Below are 19454 nucleotides of genomic sequence, written 5' to 3'. Positions count from 1 at the left end.
AAAGCTTTCAACTTTATACATAACCATTCCCAACGATTGCTTTCTGATATCTTTAACAACTGCTTTTTCAAAAAAAGGACCTCAATCGTAAATTTACTTACTTTGCCATTTGTCATTTCAAAATTATTTTGTTTAAAAACATTCTATATGTATACACCAGTACACTGAAGTTGACATCAAAAAGATACTTGAGTCCCTGATCAACAAAATCTAGGTTGCTTTTGGAGACCAGGTCTCTTTTCACAATCTACTGGAATACCTATGGGTACCAATTGCGCCCCGGTATTAGCAGACCAATTTTTGCATTTATATGAAGCAAAATTTGTCCAAAATCTTATGCTTAAAAAAGGAAATACTTGCTATGACCTTCAAATCGACATTTAGATATATAGAAAACGTAGATATATACTATCTAAATGATATGAAGAAAATAAAGAGTCTGACATATCTGTTTCAGCTTTGGATATTTTTACTTGAAAAAGACGTTTAATGTAATTTAACCAAGCTTTATGATAAGCGTGTTGACATTAACTTTTCAATCGTCAACTTCCCATTCTTACGCAGCAATATACCTTCATCACCTGCAAACAAGGTTTGTATCTCTCCGTTGATTCGATTCGCAAATGCACGATCTACGTAGATCTACGAAGAATTTCTAAAACGAGGTATATTATCATTGACAAGCAAGTTGATGAAACAAGAATATCAGCAGTCTCGTAAAATCTATGGTCGATTCAATGATCTTGTCCTCAAATACAATTTATCATTGAGTCAAATGCTGACTTCCGTTTTTATACTAATTGTTAGGCCATTATTTACACACTGAGTTGACAAAATATTTCCCCGTTATTCCCGATCATGACAAGCAGCACACGGCGAGTGTGACCTGTCGGCTGAGGATGTTCATTCCACCATGGCACCTGATCCCACTTCTGATGTTTTGGAAAACAGTGTTTGCACTGCTCCTATTCTGTATTGTTTTATGGACTTTTGAGCTCGAACATTATTCGTTATCTTCATACTGTATATTTCATTTAGATAGAATGATATCTTTAAGATAAAATTTTAAACAAGTCTCTTTTGGTCATTTTACAAGCCCTAAATAGCAGGCTCAAACATCTTCGTACCAGTCTTCAATTATAATTAGAAAAACAATCAAAAACATCATTTTTTTCATTTATTTTATTCAACCATTCAGAGATGAAATGAGTCTGCAAAAGAAAATAAAAATTTTTCAATATGATTGTAGGAAATTCAGAACCATTTAATATTTGGTCTGTTTATTTGCCTTTCTGCAAATTTTTTACTTTGCCCTAAAACTTTGAGCTGTGGGAAGCATGGTTTTCTTAATTCTTATTTTAATTATTCTTGTGACAATACATGAACCTATCTTTGGGTGTGGAATTTGATCTTTGAATTTGATGTTTTCTTGAGGGAAAAAATCGTTAATATTGATAAGGACGTTCGAGTTATGCATGCTAGGGCTTTTAGCTTTCAAATTAAAGTATTTTCCTTATCACAAGATCTCTTTAGGTAGCAACATTTTTTTTACCTCACAACTCCCTTGGAGTTTGTTTAACTTATAAAACAATTAACTGTACATTAATTTACATTGATATTACAACTAACATAGAAGTTTCAATATTTTAATGAAACGGTTTAACTTAAAGTGTGGGTAAAATAAAAGACTGGAAATTGAATTTGTTTTGAAAATAAAAATGTCTTGGATTTTTTTTTCATTAGTGACATTTAGATACGATAGTATTGTTCTTCTGCCTTCCTCCGGGTCAATTTTCAAAATTTAACATATTCGATGAATTTTTAATATTTTTATAGATAATAATATGGATTTTCATAAAACATTACTTATTTTGGAAAACAAAGAGAGACAACTCTAAAATTTTGGTGAAACTTGTGTTTTTCACTATAGAAATCAACGGGAAACGGAAAATATTTTTAAAACATCTCTCCCCCCCCCCCCCCCCCGTGACACAAAAATTCCTTTTTACAGGTAATATGGACTGTTATTTCACAAATTTAAACCAAAGTTTTTTGTGCATCACAGGGGGGGGGGGGACAGATGTTCATTGACAAAAAACGACAAAAATTCTTATTTTTCACCAATTTCAAGGCGATTTACAACTGAAACATATTTTATTAATAAATTTGAGTTTTATTTATTTGCCTATAACATTAGAAAAGATATAAGGAACATTTAATCATATCCAAAACTATTTCAAAATATGATGATGCCTGAAAGTCCAATTTCAATGGAAAATATCGTCAACCCCCTTTTTTCAAGAGCTGGATTTATGAATAATTTACTATTTAGCGCTGGTACTGTTCTTTGTATAAAACAAAGAATTTATGGCCAAATTGCTATTTATATTGAATTAAAGGGTTGTAAAATGTAGGCGGGAATCGAGAGTTAGCGTGCGTATTTCTTTAAAAAATATGAAATCACAAATACGAGTATGTGTTGATAATAAAGATAAAATTAAAACGTTCGATTCTCGTTAAAGAAAAGGTAAAATCAAACAAATTTCACCTTTTTACTGTATAATTAACATTATTTAGAAGCTTTTAATTAGCAAAACTTACGTTGAACAAGCAGTGCCGCAAACGAGGCTACCGATGCCAGCAACGACGCTTTTGCAGAGTGTTTCACAGGCACTTTGTTCCATGTCGGGGGTGACGAGGTGTTTAAGCTGGTCAACTACATGGTTGACTGAAAAATAAAATACGACATCTTACTATACTCTCACCGTACCTCGTTGAATTCATTGCTGGCGTGTTTTTTTTTTTTCAAATTGCAAATTATTTGTAAATTTATGTGGACGGTAACCGTTCAAAACAATTTCGCATCATTTGCCATCAACCATTTTGCGGCGAGTATGAATTATTTTGTGCAAACAGATATTGTTTGAATTTTGGAGCAAGGACTCTTTCTAGGACACAGAAAATGCATTTTAAATTGATTTGAAATTGATTGTTTAAGTACTTTTAATATTACAAAATACATGAATTATTTTAAATATTTAGCTATATATTCATAGACAAAATTATTTGTGCACACGTATACTTTAATTTAAAAATTGAAGATTTTGTTTTCTTTACTAATACAGTGTATAGGCAATTCTTAGTACAAATAATTAACCAATAAAATGTTTTCTTTGGTTGAAAGAAAGGGAATAAATAATACAGTTGTTGAAAAAAAAAACCCGCAGGTTATGTTAATTTTCCCTGCAAAGGCTGTAATGTTGTTTTATTATTTATATTTTTAACGGTAGAGGTATCCATTTGTTAAATTATTAAGGAGGTGAACACTTTTATTGTTATTTTTGTCATTGTATGTTACGTTGATGGAAGAGCCACTACTCAGAAATCGGTGGTGATACATGTATGTATAGCGGTGTTCTGTGACTAATAAACTAATAAACGAAGATGTTTTTTTAATAAAGGAGATAATATTCAATGGATAAAAATATATAACATTTAATGTTTACCATTGACGAGCCATCTCTTGTCAACCTCAGATGGGGCAGTAAACACGTAAGGGAGCAGACACAGGAGGAAAAGTACGACCTTCATGTTTTCTCGCTCAAGTACAATGTACAACTGATTCTGTAAGCGGTATAAACATAGTTTACAGCATTTTGTCTCAGTTATTAAGCTAGAAAGACTTCAAAATAAGGCTTAGAGTTGCAATTTCAAAATCCAATATCTTTTATGGTTTGGAATGATAGACAGAAGATAGAAGTTTGAACTTGTAATAATTATTCCAGCTATCTCGGTCTTAAAAAAAGAAAATAAAAAAAATGTATGACTTGCTTATTTACTGTAACATAAATCAAATAAGTAAAATTTGTTTGTTTTCTTTAACGTTATTTATGCATTTGGAATATATACTTGCAAGTGTTAAATAATTACTGAGTATTTTAACGAAAATTCAATAAAAAAATTCATATTCATTACTTTTAGTCTTAAAAAACTACATGTATAGCCTTTTTCTCGTGATAATTCTAAAATTTTAAAGTGTAGTCCGAAAAAATATATTTATCATCAAATTCTTTCAGCATTGTTTACGACTGAGATTATTCTCGAGAGGGATGTTGAACTACATACAATCAATCAATCGATTGATTTTATAAGTAAGTAGAAATATTTTCTAATGAAACAATCCAGAAAAAATATAAACATGACTTATAACAAATAAATTTAAATCCATACCTTCTCTGAAGTCTAGAAATGACCTAAGGTATACTAGGAGTAGACTCTATTATATAATAGGTCGGTATCTTATCTCTCTAGGACGATTCATGGGCCGATGCCAAGAGGTCAGTTGCCCAATTTACACGTTCCTATTTCCTTCTTTTTTCTATATAGATTCAAACTGATTATGTTTAGACCACGCGTGACTATCTTGTACCTACTGACCTTCACCAAGTAAGGAATTGAGTAAAAAAAACTTGTTTACAGTTTTCATGCAATACAAATAAAATCTTTTTGGTACCATCTGATTAAAAATATTCAATATATATAGTAGTAAGACCTCTGTCGTTAATATTGTTTTACAAAAGTTAAAATTAAAAAATCTTAGAACTCTTTCAATGAATTGATCGTAGCCAATTTCAGACAACACTAAAGCAGATTATAAAGGTATATTTCTAAATAAATTAGGGGAGTTGACGTAAGAAAAGTTGAGCCATCGATTTTTATAAATAATTTGTTTGTTACATGTAGGTATGTAATATAAATAAATGCTTTTTAGTAAAATATCCATATATAAAACAGTTGTGTCAGACTTTGCACTATCCTTTATTTCGTAGGGTATATCGAGTCGACATATAAATGGAATCAACTATTGTCAATTGTTAATACGTCATCGATATACATTATCTCTAAATGCTGAGTTTAAATTGACAGCAAGTGTTTTTTTTTTAGTTTTTGAGTACATTCTAATTTGTATAAATACAAAACAAAGTCTTCTGATAAAGGACCGTAAATTGTATCCATTTGAATTCCGAAGTTTTGATAGAAAGCTTGTTCTCTAAAACGCTATGTAGATATATTGTCAATCAGAAACTCGTTCCCAACTTTAGAGTACGTTTGTAATCAATCAGAATGTTTCAACAAAACAATTTTTTGTTGACCATTGACAAGGTAAGTGTATTACAACTTACAGTTAAGGGGGCTGGGTGGTTGTAGCCATTTTTAAATTTCATATAAAAAGCTCCATATAAAGATATACAAAAATGATCAAATTTTAAAAGTTAAAAGAATGAAATTATTCTTTTCAAAATGATTAATTGACAGCTTTAAAAGTATTGAAAAGTCGTATGCTCTAATGTTGCTGATTCTGGTTTAAAAAAAGATGATATAAAATGTTTCTTATTTTTTTCATCCTTTGGAGATTTTAGGTACTAGTATCTGCATCTCACTTACACAAATTCTTGAATATATTGTTGCACGGTACACGTTTGGTTTTACCTATACCTTCACAGTTGGCAATATTTTTGTGATAACAATAAAGAAAGAGGCTTGGCTTAACAATTGATAAAATCGCTTTACGGGGGAATCTTTGTAAGAACTTTTATATATTATAAAGTAACTCGTTGTAAGGTTGGTAAATCATATTTTATTTGAGAGTATTACACATAATCTCGAGCTCATAACCGTAAAAATACAATATAAATGATGGGCAATGCAAATAAGGGCAGTTTTATTTCAATATTACATATGTATGGATTTGAAGGACACGTGGAAGGCAATTATTTCTTTCTTCTTCTCTTGTAGATGTTTTTGTAATACATTCTGCTCCAAAGATATACCGGTATATTAAACTGGTCGCAATAAGTGTCCATTGAAATTCAAACAATTTTTAGCTCACCTGAGCCGAAGGCTCAAGTGAGCTTTTCTGATCACATTTTGTCCGTCGTCCGTCCGTCTGTCTGTCTGTCCGTCCGTCTGTCTGTCCGTCTGTAAACTTTTCACATTTTCGACTTCTTCTCAAGAACCACTGGGCCAATTTTGACCAAACTTGGTACAAAGCATCCTTGGGTGAAGGGAAATTTAAATTGTTAAAATGAAGGGACACATCCCCTCGCAAGGGGAGATAATCAAGAAAAGGCAAAAATAGGGTTGGGTCATTAAAAAATCTTCTTCTCAAGAACCACTGGGCCAGTAAAGCTGAATCTTATGTGGAAGCATCTTGGGGTAGTGTAGATTCTAAATTGTTCAAATCATGACCCCCGGGGGAAGGGCGGGGCCACAATGGGGAATCAAAGTTTTATATAGAAATATATAGGAAAAATCTTTGAAAATCTTCTTCTCAAGAACCACTGGGCCAGAAAAGCTGAAACTTATGTGGAAGCATCCTAGTATAGTGTAGATTCTAAATTGTTCACATCATGACCCCCGGGGGAAGGGCGAGGCCACAATGGAGAATCAGTTTTAGATAGAAATATATAGGAAAAATCTTTGAAAATCTTCTTCTCAAGAACCACTGGGCCAGAAAAGCTGAAACTTATGTGGAAGCATCCTGGTATAGTGTAGATTCTAAATTGTTCAAATCATGACCCCCGGGGGAAGGGCGGGGCCACAATGGGGTATCAAAGTTTTACATAGAAATATATAGGAAAAATCTTTGAAAATCTTCTTCTCAAGAACCACTGGGCCAGAAAAGCTGAAACTTATGTGGAAGCATCTTGGTATAATGTAGATTCTAAATTGTTCAAATAATGACCCCCGGGGGGAGGGCGGGGCCACAATGGGGAATCAAAGTTTTAGATAGAAATATATAGGAAAAATCTTTGAAAATCTTCTTCTCAAGAATCACTGGGCCAGAAAAAGTGAAGCTTATGTGGAAGCATTCTGGGGTAGTGTAAATTCTAAATTGTAGGAATCATGACCCCCGGGGGAAGGGCGGGGCCATTATAGGGAATCAAAGTTTTATATAGAAATATATAGGAAAAATCTTCTTCTCAGGAACCACTGGGCCAAAAAAGCTGAAACATATGTGCCCATGGAAGGATCATGGGGTAGTGTAGATTTCAAAATGTCTAAATTATTATCAGTGGAGTAGGGTGGGGATGCATTAAGTATAACAAGGGGGAAATCTAGTAAAGAACAGAATGGTCAACGCTTCTCAGGTGAGCGATGTGGCCCATGGGCCTCTTGTTTTTTTTTTTTTTTTTTTTTTTTTTTTTATACAAAACCTCATCTCCAGAGGTTAAATACATTGAAATTTTATCAGTAAGGATCTTCAGAAACGTATGTCCACAATCAAAGTTATATGAAACTGAGCAATCTGCTGATCACCAATGACAGAATAAAAGTGGAAAGTTTCATTATTATACTAAAGTAATTGGGTATAAGAGCAGTTTTCTGCATGATGTACATGTATGCTAAAAGATATGGAGATTACAAACAGTTTTGAAGCTTTAGAGTCCGTAAAACAAAACAAATATCAAAAAGCATAGTTTTTTTAAAGTGAGGAATGGTGACATAAAGTGTAAAAGAAAGTCGTGCATCAGAAAGTCTCCTTTCTATTTTTTTTTTATACGGAATTGTCATTTATAGGGAATGGTCAAATATTAAACTTAAAAAAATCTTTAGTTGAAGTTCCTCTAAATGTTTCTCCTTTATAGCTGTTAATCTTTCCGAAAAGTACATAAAAATACATGCAGGGTTTTGTTAGAGCATTTGATGGACCCTGCAAAACATCTTTTAAAGAACTTTGTGAAGAGTGTGATTCAGGTATGTAAAGGAGAGATCAAACCTACCTTGGATGACTGGAATATAAATGTAAATTCAGTGTTTTCTCATTAACGTGTATACTTATACATAGTGTTTAAGAGTTCAATAACTTGATACCGATATTTTCACGGTTTTGCTTTCCATCTTAATTTTTTCGTCAAAGAGTAGAGATTTCCATTAGAGAAGCTCTATATTTGGTATCAAAGTAATATGTTTGACAAACAACAGTTGCAAAACGAAATACTTATATTGAGAAACGCTAAATCATAAAGATAATGAATGTTTCAGACATCCCTTATAAAATGTGTTTTATGGCAAAATATGTTATAGAAAAAGGGTATATTACTTTAAAAATACTATAATGGTTTTCTGACATATTTGACGTATTATAACAACTGGATTTTCATACTCTACTATGAACTATTTATTTAGAGCAAACCCTGCTTTTCATACATGTAAGAAAAGAGGTCAAGTTGAAATAAAATATATCATGGATATAACGAACAGTATTTACGCTAAGAAGTCTATTTAACAGTTAAAAAACTGAAGCAGAGCAAACACGAACCTCCAAAACATCAGGGTTGGATCAGGTGCCAAGGAGAAGTGAGCATCCCCATAAGTAAAACGTAAAATTGATTTTAAGAAAATACAGGTATTTTCTGGCCTATTCAGTAATTATTGTATTTTCTAAACAGTCAGTAATTATTAATAATTGTTTTTCCTAAAACAATCAGTTAAACATGTACATATAAACACTGATTAGTTAAGGAAATACAAGAATTTCCTGATTTCATGTGTTTTACACTTGATCGCGTGTGGTTTGTTTACTCACAGCTAAATTCTATAACGTATCTCATAAGAATGTTGTAAAATCTTAATAGGATGGTAGTAAAATCAAAATTTACAACTTTCTATCATGATGAAAATTTTTTATTTCCTACCACTTGATTAATTCAGAATTTACAACATGACAAAGGAAAACAGTTTATGTAATTATATAAAGGAAATAAAACCCACCAACTACAACAATTAAAGGTTAAGGTAAATGTTATAATAAACTAGGGCTAATTGTAACGGGAACCGTTACAGATGTTCCCCAAACGCTCCCCAACTCCCTTTTGTGGCATATTCTCTGTACGCTTCATTAAATAAGACAAACACGATGCATTTTAGACTTTAACATTATTTACCCAGAAGTATATCAAGTTTATTCAAATTTCAGCATTGCACGCATGCGCATTTGAATGCATGTGCGTAATGACCATATCATCTTGTCTACACTATTCGTATATTTTAATATACTAAATATTACAACATTTATTCCATACGTATTTAAAAATATGTTTAATCCAGTGTATTTGTAATTTTACTCATTTCACGTGCACGCACGTGCATGCATGTGCATCATGATCATACACTATTGTAGGAGCCCATAATGTCTATCTGTGTTCTGAATCCCATCCTTTTTGGTTGAAAAATAAGGGAATTATAGCCATTTAAATTTTCAGCCAATCAAATTGCAGCGAACGTGCATGCGCGTGATTTCATGAAAATTATTATATATCATATTGTAGGACATCCTAAAGCATGCCTATGATTTAAATATCAAAGCATTTCCTCAAAAAACAATAAAGATATTGAAAATTTTGTTTCAGCCAATCAGAGCAAAGCGCACGTTCATGCACGTGCGAGCATGTGCATGATGACCATACCCTTTTGTAGGAGTCCATAATGTCTATCTATGTTCTGAATCCCATCCTGTTTGGTTGAAAAACAAGGGAGTTATCGCTATTTAAAGTTTTAGCCAATCAGATTGTAGCGCACGTGCATGCGCGTGCTTTCATGACAATTGTTATATATCATTTTGTAGGACATCCTAAAGTATGCCTATGTTTTAAATTTCAAAGCATTTCGTCAAAAAACAGAAAAGATATTGAGATTTTTGTTTCAGCCAATCAGAGTGAAGCGCACGTGCATGCGCGTGAGTTCTTGCTAATTTGACAGTGTCACATTATCTACACTATTAATATATCATTATATAATGAGTTTCAAGTCAATTCATTAAAAAATGTAAAAGTTATAGCTATATTAAGTATATCAGTCATTTCACTCATATCACGCGCACGCACGTGCACGCGTATGCGCGCAAAATGACCTTCGTTCCGCACACCTACACTACACACCCATTAACCCTAAAAAGGTTTTAGGTCAGTTGGGTGAACAGTTTCTGAGAACACTTCCGGACAAAAAAGTACCGGAGAACAAATAAGAAAAAAAAGAATAATAATAATAATAACTAGTGCTAATTGTAACGGGGACCGTTACAGATGTTCCCCAAATGCTCCCCAACTCCCTTTTGGTGCCATATTCCCTGTAAGCTTCATTAAATAAGACAAACTCTGTGCAGCTGAGATTTTAACAACATTTACAAAGAAGTGTACAAAAATCATTTAAACTTTAGCATTGCACGCGTGCACATGTGAATGCATTTGCGTCATGACCATATCATCTTGTCTACACAATCTATATTTTTAATACACTGAATATTAAAGTATTTAATCCAAAATTATTTAAAAAATACGCTCATTCAAGTGTATGTTTGATTTTACTCATTTCACGTGCACGCACGTGCATATATGAGCATGGTGACCATACCTACTTGTAGAAGTCCATTACATCTATCTATGTTCTAAATTCCATCCTGTTTGGGTGAAAACTAAGGGAGTTATAGCTGTTTAAAGTTTCAGCCAATCAGATTGCAGCACATGTACACGCACGTGTATGCATGTGCATGGTGACCATACCTACTTGTAGAAGTCCATTATATCTATCTATGTTCCAAATCCCATCCTGTTTGGTTGAAAACCAAGGGAGTTATAGCTGTTTAAAGTATCAGCCAATCAGATTGCAGCGCACGTGCATGCACGTGTTTTCATGATAATTGCTTTATTTCATGTTGTAGGATATCCTAATGCATGGCTATGTTCAAAATTTCAAAGGATTTCGTCAAAAAACAAGAAAGATATTGAGACTTTCGTTGCAGCCAATCAGAGCGAAGTGCACGTGCATGCGCGTGAGATCGTGCTATTTTCACCATGTCGTCATGTCTATACTACTAATACATCCTCACATTATGAGTTTCAAAGCATTATATATAAAAAAAGAAAAGTTGTGGCTATATCTATTATATTGGTCATTTCACGTGTTGCACGTGCACGCTCTTGCAAGCACGTGCGCGCAAAATGACCTTGATTCCGCAAATCTACATAACATGTCTACTAACCCTAAAAAGGTTTTACCTACATCGGACGAACAGTTTACAAGATCATTCCCGGACAAAAAAGTTCCAGGAAGAAGAAGAAGAAGAAGAAGAAGAAGAAGAAAAATAATAATAATAATAAGAAACAGAGTAAAAACAATATGTTCCCCAACTTCGTTTGGGGAACATAATAATAAGAAACCGAGTAAAAACAATATGTTCCCAAACTCCGTTTGGGGAACATAATAACTTGGACTTAAAAACATGTATAAACCTGACAAGCAAGATTAATACTTCATTCTATTAAACTGGCAAAAGCATAAATTTTAAAAGTTTTGAAAGAAATATTAAAGTTAAGTACATCTACCAGAAGGAAAGTGGTGTTGTGTTCTTTTTAACTTCAACACAATTAGGCCTTAGTTAGTACATTGTAACTTCCTACAGCATAAAGTCCGACAGACAAGATGTTAACGTTTCCGCTTTCCCCTTCCTTTTATTTGTCTGACGTACTGTGTGGACGAAGTTTTCATAGTCACCAGAACTTGAGATAATTAAACATTTCAATATGTTGCTACTCTTGCAAACTCTCGTAATTATTTACTTAATAAGTAAGTGTGTCCTACTTTAAAGGATAAAATGGAAGGAGTGATCTTTCCTTGAACATTTATTGTTAACTTTGAACATTGTAAACATGTATCACATTCATGGTTTATGCCTATTGATATAAAATATCGGTGTGATTTTTTTCACCAGTTTCAGAAATCCCTAAGACAGATTCAAAACCGAAGCGGAATGAAAACAGACTTAAAGGTAGGCTTTTCTATATAATAAACATACTTTTTTTTCTCTATTTACAAAAAGATACATGTAATTTACAATCACTTACATAATCAAAAATGATATTAAAAGATTACTGTAGTTCTGTGTTCGTGGTTTATGCCCAATGCTATAAAATATCGATGTGATTTTTTTCAAGTTTCAGAAATCTCTAAGGCCAATTTAAAACCTAAGCGGAATGAACACAAACTTAAAGGTAGGATTTTCTAGGTATTAAACATACTTTATTTACAAAAAATTACAACCACTTACTTATCACAAATGATTACGATATTTTTTGCAATAATGAATTATATTGATGTAGTTTTGATGTCTATATAATTATATAGTAGTACGAGATTTGAAGCAAGGCAAACATATTATTTGCAAAAAAGTGCTTATAGGATATACTGCTTGAGTCAAATAGAATACATTATTTAAACGTAATTAAAACATACGTACATAGCAAAACAGGTCCTTCATTGTATAATTATAAAGGTTACCAGAAAAATATCGATGGGTTCGAAAAAGCTATAACACAATTTTTTCAGCATTTCAGTAAACATTTATGTATATTTTGTATACTCTATTTAAAATCCCCAATTTGCAAATGTCAAAATTATTTGTTTATGAAATAGCATGTACATTCTTAAATGGGTAAGGATGATCGTTTCTTAAATATAGTTGGCAGCAGACTGTGCCACAATAAACATGTGTCTCTGCATAAAGTATGCTTTATCTCTACCGTGTGTTCAAAAATGTAGCTATTAAAATAATGAGAAGTATAACTTTTGGGGCTTGTTGATAGCCTTCTCATGGAACTGTAGGTTGTGACAAAGGAGCACGTGGAAACTGCAAAAACACTGGAAGAAAGAAGGGAAACGTTCAGAGCTGTCGCTGTGATTTACCCTGCATAAAACTTGATGACTGTTGTCACGACTTCATTGAAACATGCGGAGAAAGTAAGACAAAGTACATGTACTTCATAATACAGTAAAACTCGGTTATATCGAAGTCACTGGGGCCTATGAAATTACTTTGCTATATCCCTAATTCGTTATATCCATATAAGAAATTCGTTAAATTTATATACTCAGTAGCTGGGGATCCAAGAGAGCTTCGCTTTATTCGTTTTATTACCAAGCAAGTTTTACTGTAGGGTTCTTTGTATTAATAATATAATTTATATATACTACATGTATTATGCCATTAAGTATTTTGCCACTGAACGTTAAATTAAAAAAAATCAAGAAATTTTAGATTAAAAGTATATACAGTTATGTGCGTGTATTGTTTAAAATTGTTACATTTTTAACACTATAAAAGATATGATTTCATATGTATACAAGACAAAAAAATATTCCTACCGGGTATGTTAACAAAAAATATATTTTCGTTTCTCTTAATTTTAGTACTGACTGGTAACGGTAGCGATGTATTGACCACTGGTTTGCTGAAACCTCGACTTACAACTCAGAAAGAAGTCAGAGATCCGTCAAGGACTCAATTTTTCACTACTCATCCTGTAACTATCAAAATGATTCCAGGGCCTTCACTCTCCACTACAGAGATTACAATGAAGTCGACATTGAAAGTAGCTTTAGATACAACTTACCCTGTGTCGATCATCACGCACAGGAGCATACGGTTCTCCGTCCCTTACACCGGAAACAACAACACCGCTCACAACACAGCTGATGACGTCATTGAAACTTTTTCCCGCTATTAAAAATAACATAAATCAAACTACCACAGTTTTTGATAAGTCAACAACAGTTCAAGACGACGTCATTAAACATGTGACGATAATAAAGATTTTGCCGACAGGCGGTATGTACAGTTATATCAAAGAATTGTAAATAAAAAAAAAGAATTTCTCCAAGGTTTCAACACTCGCAAAAGATGGGAATATGTCTGGCTTATTTACGAATTGTAAGAAATAGTAAATTACATAAGGTGATTTTATTAACGACCGACAATTGGTTTTAGAAATGGCTTGCTTGCAAAAACAATAATTTTTTTCTTAATTAAGCAAGCATTTTAAAATTTCTAAACATACTGACTTCTGAGCTGGGTTTAATATTTTGAGGTTAGGCAACAGTGATCAGTTATTTCTGTGAAAAATGGTGTTGGATCCGTCCCATAACATTTTACACCTAGTTCTATGCAATGATCGGTAAATTAAGGACATATGCAACGTACAACACCAACTGATAATTTTTCAAGATATTCTTAATTTAAAAAAAACAAAAACAATAGTAATCATTAGATACTCACAAATTAAAAAAACCAAGCATGCACTAACAGGGGTTTTGAATAGATATCAACTGAAAAATCTTAAATTATTCATAGAAAAGATTTACGAAAATACTAGATATTTTTTCATCCACAATTTGATTAAGAGGTGTACAGCACCATATACAGACATTAAATGAGTCTTAAAAGTATCGAAATTCAACTCCAAAGAAAAAGAATACAAGCAAATTCAAAGAATTGTGGTCCCCCGCTTTCGGTGTCTTTGTTTGTGAGATGTCATTTTTAGCCGGGCTTATTGCTCAAAGAGCAATTGCCGGCGTATGTGATCCTGTTCAAGGCAGGATGTTAACCCAATAGTCGCCATTTTAAAGTTACGTGCAAAAATTTAGTTCTTACTCTCAACCGCTTTTGAGATAATACAAACGCTAAATAAAGCAACAAAAATAAAACGAAGTTTTATCTAAATAAAATAAACATTTGTAGTAATGACTTTGAAAACTTCATAAGTCAAAGAACATAGTTCATTTTTGATAATCAGTGTTACTAGTTCTCTACACATACGAGGTAAAGCAGGAGAGGGAACCAGACTGGCCTGTTTGTTTACATTCAGCTGCGGTACCAGATTAATTCTGATTCTGACAAAATCGGACCGTGGTATTAGGATTGAAAAACTCACTGTCAGTGTCTTATCATCTATATTGATAGTTTTAAAATATTTTTTTCATTAGAATATAAACGTGATTCATGTAAGAAATCCATTCTACTCTGTAAATGAGCCTCGCTCTCTGTACTTCTGAGTACTTTGATTATGACATATTGTGCCAAATATGAACACCCTATCTTATGTCATTTAGAAATTATCACCGAAGTTGAATTTTTTAAAAATAAGGTCAATCGTGAAGGTCAAGGTCAAGGAGTCAGAAATCATAGCATGCTCGGAAATATCTTGTCACAGGTAATGCACATGTTAAATATGAAAGCCCTATCTCTTCTCAATCAAAAGTTATAATGAGCAAGATGTGTTTGTTTAACACTGATGACACCATAAGGCAACATAGCGAAGATTAAACGTTTATGAAATGCAAATTAAATATATTGTTACCAGATGTAGGGTCTTCTCACAAGAAATACGATTGTGAAATACGAAAGACCTAGCACCACCTGTACAAAAGTTATGGCCAAGGATAAGTTTTAGAAAGGTATGTCAAACTCCAAGGTCAAAGGGTCAAAGTTGTTGGTTTCTAAAGAAAGGTCTTGTCACAAGGATTACATATGTAAAGTATGAAAGCCCTAGCCCTTACCGTTCAAAAGCTATGGCCAAGGTTAAAGTTTTTAAAAAGTAGTTCAAACTACAAGGTCAGAGGGTCAAAGTTCTTGATATCCAATGAAAGGTTTTGTCACAAGAGTTAAATATGTGGAGTGTGGGGGCCCTAGCCCTAACCCTTCAAAAGTTATGGCCAAAGTGATAGTTTTTAAATAGTAGGTCAAACTCAAAGGTCAGAGTCAGAGGGTCAAAGTTTTTGTTATCCAATGAAAGGTCTTGTCTCAAGGAATAAATATGTGAAGTATGAAAGCCTTAGCTCTTACTGTTTAAACGTTATGGCCAAAGTTCAAGTTTTTAAAAAGTAGCTGAAACTCCAAAGTCAAAGGGTCAAAGTTCTTGATATCCAAAGAAAGTCTTATCACAAGGAATAATTATATGGAGTGTGAAAGCCTTAGCACTTACTGTTGAAAAATTATGGCCAAGGTTAAAGTTTTTAAAAAGTAGGTCAAACTCCAAGGTCAAGGTCAGAGAGTCAAAGTTCTTTTTCAAATGAAAGGTCTTGTAACAAGGATTTAATACATGAAGTATGAAAGCCCTAGCCTTTAACGTTCAAAACGGAAGACCTTATTGTTTTCGTTCGGTTTCTTTTTCCTTATTATTATTATTAGGTCTTTCCACCTTTCGTGGAAAGACCTATTGGTATTCTTCTGTTTCTTATTATTCTTCTTATTTTTCCGCCGTGTGATTTTGAGTTTCAAGATATATTGAAGAGATTTATAGTCCATAAGAATGTACTACGTAAAAGATTTTTGCAGTTGACCCTGCGTGTATGAACCTTGACCCTTTCCGAAGTTATTGCCCCTTTTGCAAGAAATGCTTGTTATCGCTACTACTCCTAAACCGTAAACCATAGAGATATGAAACCTTCACTAAAGTCTTTGACTGATTGAGAAGACTCTTCATCTATTCATTGCGAAGGGATTTGTAAACCCCTTCTCTGAGTTATTGCCCCTGAAACTTTTTGAATTTTACAAATAATTAAAAATTTTCAAAACGAGTAGTCGTAGAGACATAGGACCAACTGCATAAGATTCATTGACCTTTGACCTTAAAATTTATGCAAAGGTCAAGGTCACTCCATTAAGCTCTTTTTATATCTGTTTTGTCTTTTAACATATACAATCAGTCTTTGCATCTTTAATATGTACCCTTAAATCTATTTCAAAGATTTCATTCTTGTCCCCGAAGATTGACCCTATTTAAAGTTATTGCCCCTTATGCGAAAAACCTTGTTATCGCTACTACTTCAAAATCGTAGACCGTAGAGACACCAAAACTTCACTATTGTGTTAAGGGTCTTTAGGCCTAACATCACTCTATAAATGCGAAAGGATCTGATTACCCCTTATATGAGTTATTGCCCTTTAACTTCTTTGTACTTAATATAAAACCTTATAACTTGAAAACTATAAGTCGTAGAAGCATGGGGTCAGTTGCATTGTGACCCTTGACATTTGACCTTGAAAATTTTTTCAAGGTCAAAGGTCAAGGTTATTTCAATTTTTTTTTTAATTTTTCATTTTTTCTATCCTTTTAGACAATTTTGGTTTCTTATTCATGGAATTTAATTTTAAGGAGTCATATATAAAACAACTTTGAAAAATTCAAAGAAGGTGGAAGGACCTCTTATTGTTCTGTGAACAATAAGTCTCCTAGTTAGGTCTTTCCACCTTTCTGTGGAAAGACCTATTGATTTCCTTCTGTTTCTTCTTTTTTATTATTTTTCCGCCGTGTGATTTTTTGTTTCAAGATTTATCGAAAAGATTTATAGTCCATAAGAATGTACGCCGTAAAGGATTATTGCAGTTCACCCTGCGTAAATGAACCTTGACCCCTTTAGAAGTTATTGCCCCTTTCGCAAGAAACGCTTGTTATCGCTACTCCTCAGAAACCATAAACCACAGAGGTATGAAACCTTCACTAATGTCTTTGACTACTTGAGAGGACCTTTCAATCTATTCATTGCGAAAGGATCCGAAGACCCCTTCCATGAGTTATTGCCCCTGAAACTTTTTAAATTTTACAAATAATTAAAAATTTTTAAAACGACAAGTTGTAGAGACATGGGACCAACTGCATAAGATTCATTAACCTTTGACCTTAAAATTCATGTAAAGGTCAAAGGTCAAGGTCATTCCAAAAATGAGAAATTTAGCTCTTTTTAAATCTCTTTTGTCTTTTAACATATATTTAATGTCTTTGCATCATTAATATGTACTCTTAAAACTGTTTCAAAGATTTCATTCTTGTCCCCTAACATTAACCCGTTTAAAAGTTATTGCCCCCTGTGCTAAAAACCTTGTTATCGCTACTCCTCCGAAACCGTAGACCGTAGAGACACCAAACCTTCCCTTATATCTTAAGGGTCTTTAGGCCTAATTTCACTGTATAAGTGCAAAAGGATCTGATGTCCCCTTATATGAGTTATTGCCCTTTAACTTCTTTGTACTTACTATTAAAGCTTATAACTTAAAAACTATAAGATGTAGAAGCGTGTGGTCAATTGCATTGTGACCCTTGACCTTTGACCTTGAATATTTTTTCAAGGTCAAAGGTCAAGGTCATTCTTTTTTTTATTGTTTTTTTAAATTTTCATTTTTTCTATGCTTTCAGAGAGTTTTGGTTTCTTTTTGATAGAGTTCATTTTTTTACGAGTCAGATATAAAACAAATTTGAAATTCAAAGAAGGTGGAAAGACCTCTTATTGTTCTGTGAACAATAAGTCTCCTAGTTATTTTTTATTATTTTTCCACCGTGTGATTTTGAGTTTCAAGATATATCGAAAAGATTGATAGTCCATAAGAATGTACTCTGTAAACGATTACTGCAGTTCACCCTGCGTAAATGAACCTTGACTGCTTTCGAAGTTATTGCCCCTTTCGAAAGAAATGCTTGTTATCGCTACTCCTTCGAAACCGTAAACCGTAGAGGTATGAAACCTTCACCAATGTCTTCGACTAAGTAAGGGGACTCTTCAATCTATTCATTGCGAGAGCATTCGGTGACCCCTTCAATGAGTTATTGCCCCTGAAACTTTTTGAATTTAACAAATAATTAATTTTTTTTAAAACGACAAGTCGTAGAATCATGGGACCTACTGCATAAGGTTCATTGACCTTTGACCTAAAAAATCATGTAAAGGTCAAAGGTCAAGGTCATTCCAAAAATGAGAAATTTAGCTCTTTTTATATCTCTTTTGTCTTTAAACATATACTTTATGTCTATGCATCATTCATATGTACTCTTAATACTGTTTCAAAAATTTCCTTATTGTCCCCTGACATAAACCCCTTCAAAAGTTATTTCCCCTTGTGCGAAAAACCTTGTTACCGCTACTCCTCCGAAACCGTACACCGTAGAGACACCAAACCTCCACTAATGTCTTAAGGGTCTCTAGGCCTAACTTCAATGTAAAAGTGCAAATGCATCTGATGACCCCTTATATGAGTTATTGCCCTTTAACTTCTTTGTACTTACTATTAAAGCATATAACTTGAAAACTATAAGTCATAGAAGCATGGGGTCAGTTGCACTGTGAACCTTGACCTTTGACCTTGAATATTTTTCAAGGTCAAAGGTCAAGGTCATTCCGAAAATGAGTAATTAAGGCTCTTTTTATATCTTTTTTGTTTATTAACATTCCTAAATGTCTATGCATCATTAAAATGTACTCTTGAAACTGTTTCAAAGATTTCACTTGTGTCCCCTTACAATAACCTCTTTAAAAGTTATATCCCCTTTTGCGAAAAACCTTGTTATCGCTACTCCTCCGAAACCATGAACCGTAGAGAAATGAAACCTTCACTATTGTCTTCAACTAATTTAGTAGACACTCCAATGATTCATTGGGAAAGTATTCATTGACCCATTCAAAGAGTTATTACCCCTGAAAGTTATTGAATTTTACAAATAATTAAAAATTTTCAAGACGAGAAGTCATAGAGACATGGGACCAAGTGCATAAGATTCAGTGACTCTTGACCTTTAAATTTATGCAAAGGTCAAAGGTCAAGGTCACTCCAAAAATTAGAAATTAAGCTC

At 33.1% G+C, this 19454-nt stretch overlaps 1 protein-coding gene and 1 long non-coding RNA gene across 4 annotated transcripts; one reads left to right on the top strand and one right to left on the bottom strand.

Annotated features, from left to right (window-relative positions):
• Positions 1-1165: 1165 nt before the first annotated feature.
• Positions 1166-4331, bottom strand: LOC134250529 (uncharacterized). Its single transcript, XM_062732891.1, has 4 exons — positions 4231-4331; positions 3507-3624; positions 2602-2728; positions 1166-1211 (listed from the first exon to the last, which is right to left on the bottom strand). Exons 2-4 carry the CDS (start codon positions 3589-3591, stop codon positions 1187-1189), a joined length of 237 nt encoding a protein of 78 aa, XP_062588875.1. The 5' UTR covers positions 3592-3624; positions 4231-4331; the 3' UTR covers positions 1166-1186.
• Positions 4332-8784: 4453 nt separating this feature from the next.
• On the top strand, positions 8785-13450 carry LOC134250527 (uncharacterized). Of its 3 annotated transcripts, XR_009988511.1 has the most exons (5): positions 8785-8799; positions 11771-11827; positions 11994-12050; positions 12661-12795; positions 13246-13450. It is a non-coding gene; the product is annotated as an uncharacterized LOC134250527 (long non-coding RNA). The 3 variants fall into 3 exon arrangements; XR_009988510.1 differs by lacking the exon at positions 8785-8799 and having other exon boundaries at positions 11697-11827; XR_009988512.1 differs by lacking the exon at positions 8785-8799 and having other exon boundaries at positions 11703-11827; positions 12000-12050.
• Positions 13451-19454: the final 6004 nt, after the last annotated feature.

This window comes from Saccostrea cucullata, unplaced genomic scaffold, assembly GCF_032062105.1.
Source record: "Saccostrea cucullata isolate Sc308-1 unplaced genomic scaffold, CSIRO_AGI_Scuc_v1 ctg2668, whole genome shotgun sequence".
Taxonomy (NCBI): Eukaryota; Metazoa; Mollusca; class Bivalvia; order Ostreida; family Ostreidae; genus Saccostrea; species Saccostrea cuccullata.
Note: the sequence above shows the minus strand (reverse complement) of the source record. Positions and strands in the feature narration are given on the sequence as shown.

Bases quoted from the DNA above. Each gene is read 5' to 3' on its own strand.
- LOC134250529 (XM_062732891.1), bottom strand. From the start codon at position 3,591: ATGAAGGTCGTACTTTTCCTCCTGTGTCTGCTCCCTTACGTGTTTACT. The intron at 2,729-3,506 runs GTAAACATTAAA...TTTATTTTTCAG, and splicing joins CAAGAGATGGCTCGTCAATG to TCAACCATGTAGTTGACCAG. The intron at 1,212-2,601 runs GTAAGTTTTGCT...TTTCTTTTGCAG, and splicing joins TGCGGCACTGCTTGTTCAAC to ACTCATTTCATCTCTGAATG.